The 6,867-nt window shown below is 44.1% G+C and overlaps 1 protein-coding gene across 1 annotated transcript in view; it reads left to right on the top strand.

Moving 5' to 3' along the window:
- B4GALT4 (UDP-Gal:betaGlcNAc beta 1,4- galactosyltransferase, polypeptide 4) overlaps nucleotides 1–5,898 on the top strand; it is a 12,807-nt gene extending 6,909 nt beyond the window's left edge. Inside the window, exons 4-6 of the mRNA XM_009329407.1 lie at nucleotides 2,381–2,503; nucleotides 5,018–5,122; nucleotides 5,566–5,898. Coding sequence (XP_009327682.1) covers nucleotides 2,381–2,503; nucleotides 5,018–5,122; nucleotides 5,566–5,707 — 370 coding nt within the window. The 3' untranslated portion in view covers nucleotides 5,708–5,898. The remainder of the gene's footprint in view (nucleotides 1–2,380; nucleotides 2,504–5,017; nucleotides 5,123–5,565) is intronic.
- The last annotated feature ends 969 nt before the right edge of the window (nucleotides 5,899–6,867 follow it).

Genomic DNA, 6,867 nt, shown 5'->3' on the forward strand with positions numbered 1-6,867 from the left:
AACACTGCTTTGGTTAATTGACAGGCATGCAGAATCCAGGCTAATAACATGGCACAAAAGCCTGAGGTGCTTTACTTAACCTCCTGTGCCCTAGTGACTGCAAGTGTTTAGCTTAGCTAAAGATGGATTTTTTTTTTTAAATTTTTTTTTTTTTGCTTTTACTAAGGGGTCGTCTTACTATTAATTTCCTCAGGTTTGTCCTGTTTGTGGAAAGGAGCTGTTAGTTATGGGTCAGCTTTAAGCTTTGGCTTTAAAGAGTCTTACACTGACAAAATGTTTCTGTTGTGAATACCCAGCACCAGTATTCACTAGGGTACTGGTGGTTTGGATTAGATTCATACTTTCTTTTCTGTGTCACTGCCTCTGTTCACAGAGGTGCATTTTTGCAGACTGTGTCACCTAGGAGCAGGATATGCCTGGGCCCTGCCAGTTCTGCTCTGCCTGAGGAGGAATGAGTGGGCAGCACTGTCCTGGTTACAGCTCTGGCTCTTTCAGTGTCTGCCTCTCCAGTGGTGTAGGGGAATTATGGGGTGCATGTATGGATATGTGGGTGGGCAGTCAGTTCCCAAAGCATACCAGGCTGCTGGAATGGGGGGATGTGGGACTGCTGGTGACTGGCAGTGCAGCCTGAAAGCATGGCTGGGGAGGGCTCTTCCCTGCTGTTGCTGTTTATGGACCTCCTTGCTGTCCATTCCACCTGCATTTCTGCAGGTGGCCAACAGGAATCTAAAGAAGTTCAACAAAGGGAAATGCGGAGTTCTGCACCTGGAGAGAGGCAACTCCATGCACCAGTAGGCCAGAAAAGGATCTGGGCCAGCAATGTGCCCTCATGACAAAGGCCAGTAGCATCTTGGGCTGCATTAGGAGGGGTGTTGTCGGCAGGTTGAGGGAGGTGATTGTTCCCTTCTACTCAGCACCATTGAGAGGACACCTGGAGTGCTGTGTCCAGTTCTGGGTTCCCCAGCACAATAAAAATGTGGACGTGCTGGAACGAGTCCAGAGAAGAGCCATGAAGATGATTAAGGGATTGCAGCATCTGACATGTCAGGAGAGGCTGAGAGTGCTGGACTGTTCAGCCTGGAGCAGAGAAGGCAGAGGGGGATCTTGTCAGTGTGTATACATACCTAATGGAAGGGAGTAAAGAAGGTGGAGCCAGACCCTTCTCAGTGAAAGGCAAGAGGCAATGGGCACAAACTGAAAAACAGGAAATTCCATTTAAACATAAAAAAAAGCTTTTTTTTTTTTTTTTTTCCCTCCTGTGAGGGTGGTCAAATACTGGAACAGGCTGCCCAGAGAGGTTGTGGAGTCTCCATCCTTGGAGATGCTTGGAACCTGAATGGAAACGGTCCTCAGCAACTTGCTCCAGCAGACCCTGCTCTGAGCAGAGGGGTTGAACTAGCTGATCTCCAGAGGCCCCTTCCAACCTCCGCAATTCTCCTGTGATGCTGTGACAGGAAAAATCAGCCAGGAAAAATAGTCTATGAGGGAGGTTGTGTGTGGTGGGTTTTTTTTGGAGGGGGGGAGTTTGGTGTTTTTAAATTAGGTTCATGGTAAACCAGAAATAATACGAAACACCACACCTTTGCTTGTCTGGCATGTAAATTCCAATAATGGATACTTTCTAGCCCTGGCAGTTTGTTCGTCTGTTTAGATTCACATACATCTAGAAATCAAAATGCAATCTGTAGCCATGTGCACATCACCTCTGAAGCTGGCAGTGGCGATGCAGTAGAGGCTGTGTTGTAATGCTTACCTTAAGGACCAAGAAAGAGGAAGGTATCATAAAAAGCAATTAGCAAAATGGTATAAGATAAATAAGCATGGTATGTAAATACCTTTTTTTAAGTAGATGCAGTTTCCAGGAGAAGGAAGGTAGAAGTTAGAAATGGATCTTCTTCAGAGCTGAGCTCCATTACATTAGGTTACCAAGTAACTTGCACTGTACCTTACCTTGGAATTGGTCCTGTAACATCCCATAGCACATGCCCCCTTGCCGTGATCTGATTTCATTCCAAGTTTTTCAGATGCAGCTCTAAGATAATCGATGGCTTGCTATCATTATTGCAAAGCTTCCACTATATTAGCGCATAGCTTTGTTCCTTTTCTACTCATCAGAGTCCTTGAGGTGAAGTGCCTTTTTGGCTGGCAAGGGAGAGAGAAACTATTGAAGAAGTCTACGTTCTCTGAGTTGGAGAGTTCTCGCCTAAAGCAAATCACCATCGTTTTGTGAAAAGAGGAAGAGAACGAGACCCACCTCATGAATTTGTGCACCCTTAACTCTGTGAAAGACAGGTCTAGATCCAGAGTTTCAGGATGGTATTTTCATTGTTGGTAGAACTTGACTTTTAATTCCTCATTCTCTCTTCTTGTGTACTTCCAGGTTACGGTACCAGGGATATTTTGGAGGTGTAACTGCTCTAACAAGAGATCAGTTTTCCAAGGTGAATGGATTCTCTAACAACTACTGGGGTTGGGGTGGAGAAGATGACGACCTTCGAATCAGGTAATAAATAAATAAAAGGCTAGAGGGAAATGGGTGTGAGAGGGGGAGGCATCAATTTAAAAAAACAAAAATATCGGTGTGACTTCACACCTGGCCTCCAAAGGTGGAACACTATGGGAGCCTTCAATTCAAAACAGTATTGCAGTGGGGATTTGGAGTGTGAGATGCAGTTCTGTGAATGGTTTCCTCTTTGAAAAGGTTAGGCATGCCTGAGACCTGGTCCTCCTCCTGACAGCATTGTTGGTTGGGTATGGGGTTTGTTGTGAGGTGTGTGTGTTTGTGTGCGGGTTTTTTTGGTGTGGTGGTTTTCTTTGTATTCTCACTTGGAAATTACTTATAACCGAAATAATAAGATTGAAGTCTGGAGTGTGATTTGCCGAAGAGACACAGATGTATTGAGTTCCAATACTTTGCAAGGGCATGGGAGTGTGTCGGTTTTGGTGGGATTGGGTTTTCTGCATTCATTGACTACCATGATTTACTCCAAGCAGGGCTTAGTTTGTATGTGGGTGGTGGTGATGATAGTTAAGATAGTGAGTAACTTGAATTTTAGAAAGACTGCATGTATATGCATATGCCCTTTGCTCTTGTTAAAACTAGTTCTGCAGACGTGCCTGTCAAAGTAGGAGAAACTTGTTAGTTTGAGAGGTTTAGTAGGACAAAGAAGTTGACAAAACTTTTATGTTGATCTTTTGCCCTTTGCCTAGGAGGAAACCTCTAATCCTGCGCTGCTGTTAGTGAAGGAAGGAAAAAAAAACAACAAAAAACCCCACAACCCCGCAAGCTCTGCTGGCAGAGCCTGTCAATTTGTAACTTGGGTATACTATGTCATTCTTCAAGTGTTTATCCTTTTCAATTGCTTAAATATGCAAACAAACATTTGGGGACATAAAATTCATGCCCCTGGTGATATTAAATAATTACACTGGTGAAATCAAGTGTGTTAAAGTTAGGAACTTCCAAATGAAAGTTTTTCTCTGTGTCAGTTCAGCAGACCAGTCAGCTGTATCTCAAGAAATCTAAAAGGTCTACTGCTGACATGGATTTCTGTCCCTTAATCATAACTTTTTTTCTCTCTCTACCCCTAGCTAGACACACCAACTTCTTCTGTGACCTCTTGGGAGCTGGCTTTTATAGTGGTAGGGGATGGCTTGGTACCATCTTATTCCCCAGGTTCCTGAGAAGTGTCACAGTTAAGGAGCAAACAAAGGTGACAGTGGTGTTCTTTCAAATGTTCCCGTGGGCAGCAGATCAGCAGGATTTACTGAGTTTACAATGTTTGCAAGTGGTTGGAGTCAAAAGCGATGCTTGCCTGTGCGTGGCACCTCGTAACTTTGCAGCTGTTGTGGTCTTGGTGTGGAAACCAAATTGTATGACCCAGAGTGCACACTGCAGCTGGACGTGGCTCATGCCTTTCCTCTTGGGTAGATCCTGGACTGGGCTGGTTACACAGTTTGCAGTGGGTAGGTAACGGGAAGCTTGCCGTCTCGGTGGGTGGCTGTACGGAGAGATCCTTGCAGCCTTCCTGTGCGAAGACAGCAGATGGCAGCATCCCCTTCAGTACCTTCCAAGAACTCGGGGCTGGAGTGCTCTTAGGTCCTACTGTTTTGCCTCTACGTTAAATGTGATGGTCTCTTTTGGGCCCCTTCCTAAGGTGCGCATCACAAAGAGACTTTTCAGATGATTTGTTATTTGTTTGATAACTTACTGCTACAAACAGTCATTGGAAAACTGTAGGGGCTCAGTTTCTTCAATTCTTGGTTTCTTATTGCTCTTTCAGCTGCTGCTGTGACTAGCAAAGACCTGGGCTATTCCTTAATTCCACTGTCATGAAGTTAACTTTTTCTGCTGACAGAGCAAAATTGTTGTGCTCCACAGATGTTTAAGGCCAAAAGCTCCAATCAAGTGCCTGATGTCAGACACTTAAATCCATGCATGGGGCTCAGCATTTCTGGCACTGTTCTCAGAAAGTTTTCTTCATGTCAACAAATAAAAATTTTGCAGCTGTCTGCCAACTATTAAAAAAGAAAAGAAGCTTTTTTTTAAGTGGAGAACTATCAGCTATAGGGGCTTTATTGCAGGAGTTGAGATGAACTTGTTGCAAAAAGGGTGGAATCTTGCTACAGACCTCCTAGGTTTAATACAGGGCAGTACAAACTAGACCAGAAAATACTGATTTAAATGTACTCTGTTGTATAAATGTGTGTTTAAAGCTCTACATGATCTCTACTGTAGTAGCTACCTGCTTCTGTTTAAAAGAAAGGGCTATCTGTCACCCTACTGGACCCGTTCTCCAGAAACACAACTCTGAGCCCCATTTCTCTGGCAAAAGGGGTCATGGAAGAGATGAAGATGAGTTTCTTACGATTCTCTGTGCCTGCTTCAATGGCATCTACAAGAGATGAAGTCTCCAAATGTTGGTGTTTGTTCTGGTGTGTGTTTGTGGTTTTTTTTTTTTCCTTAAGAGCTTGTTTATAGGTGATGTCTTGCTTACGGCACTATTGTTTCTTCCAGGGTTGAGATGCAGAAGATGAGAGTGGTGAGGCCGTCTCCTGATGTAGCCAGGTACACAATGATCTTCCACAGACGAGACCACGGTAATGAAGAGAATGGGGAGAGGTGAGTCAAGAACAGTGTTCCACCTTGCATTGTCTTGGTACGTGGCTAGGAGCCAGGCACCTGGGGGCAAAGTTCTTTGCTCTAAGCCAAACAGGCATTTTGTGGTGCCCAGAGGCTCTGGGGGTGAGTCCTGTGACACCACTGCTCACAGCTGGCAGCTGTTGTTCAGTACACGAGATCTGCCTAGAATCAACTGGATGATGTTCCTTAGAAACTTCCAAAGCTACATGGATATGATTTGAGCGTATGATTTCAGAGATTAAACCAAAGGACTGTTTTCCCCAAGTCCAGTTGTCCATGCTGAGGACAGGAAAAGCATGACTTTACATTCCCAGTAGATACAGCATGGCTGTAGCTCTGCCTCAAGTTTACTAGTAGCGGGAAAGAGCTCAAAACTCCTCTCCTATGCATGTCAATGAAGATTTTCTCCTCTCTGTCCTCAGGATGAAGCTTCTAGGTCAGGTATCTAGAACATGGAAAACAGATGGGCTGAACTCTTGTTCATATAAACTGCTCTCAGTGGAACATAACCCTTTATATGTCAACATCACGGTGGATTTCAGCATGGAGCCGAAGATCTCATAAGGGCAAACACCACACAGGTTATTGGAAACGGCAACAGATCGTGTTTGTGGTTGCTGTTGCAGCGGATGACTCTGGCACTCTGCTTGAAGGAGTACTTCAGTAGGAGAGAAGAAAGTTTTTCTTCACAGCATCTAATTGGTTGGTTGAGAATTTCCTTTTGCGAGGACTGGAGATAGGGACTGACAAATAGGTCCTAGCACTGCCAACGCTGCCATGACTTCAAAAGGAACAGGCCAGTCTTTTCTCATTAAAAGCACAAGAATTCTTCACCAACTACAAACTTGCTGAGAAAAGCTAATTTTTTCCAGCCTGAGGAAAAACTGCTTATGTGTGAGGGAAGGGCAATACTGGTAATAGGTGAGGAGATGTTAAAAATCTCTCAATAAATACGCTCCATTGAACTCAAAAGGCTTCTCTTGTCCTTCATGAGCTCAGCTCACCCTGCTGTGGGACTGCTGAAGTGTCTTGTGGCAAAATGGAAGTCTCGGTTCTGCAGCAGGCTGCAGGTTGTGTGTTATTCTGGAGAGATCTGGAAGGAAAGGCAGCGGCCAACTATATCAGGTGGAAAGAAATTGCTGTCCACATTTCTTAATGCTTTGGGCCACACTTAGCAGAGTGCAATTTGTATACGTACCCAGGCTGTTATTATATGTGATTCTTGTTTTAGAAGATTGGTAAAAGTCTATGGTTAACTATCTGTTCCAGTATGCTGCAGGATTTCTGCTAAAATCTTGATTAGAACACTTTCCTTTCCTTACTGCCCTTACACCTGCCTGTTGCATATGCATCCCTTGCAGGTAGGTGTGAAGCCAGGGTGGGGAGAGTTTCTTTTAGGACACAATATATTAAGAATTACAAGACAAAAAGCAACTTCTGCTTACTATAATATTGAAGAACGGTTCTCTAGCTGCTTGACACATTATTCCAACTGTAGAGAAGGCTGAAGCTTTAAATAAATTCTTAGGTGTTAATGGGATAGATGCAGCTTTTCAGTGAACAGGGAATTTTAGTATCTACAAGTAACAAGCAAAAATACCGTGTCATGCTTGCAAAATAACTGGACCTGGTAGGCAGTGCTATTTCATAGAGAAAGATAGATTACAGGAAGGGGAAGGTCTTGGAGAGACTGCATCAGTCTCGCAGTCAGGTAAGTACAAATG

The sequence above is a fragment of the Pygoscelis adeliae genome, unplaced genomic scaffold (assembly GCF_000699105.1).
Source record: "Pygoscelis adeliae isolate BGI_AS28 unplaced genomic scaffold, ASM69910v1 Scaffold120, whole genome shotgun sequence".
NCBI classification, from domain to species: Eukaryota; Metazoa; Chordata; class Aves; order Sphenisciformes; family Spheniscidae; genus Pygoscelis; species Pygoscelis adeliae.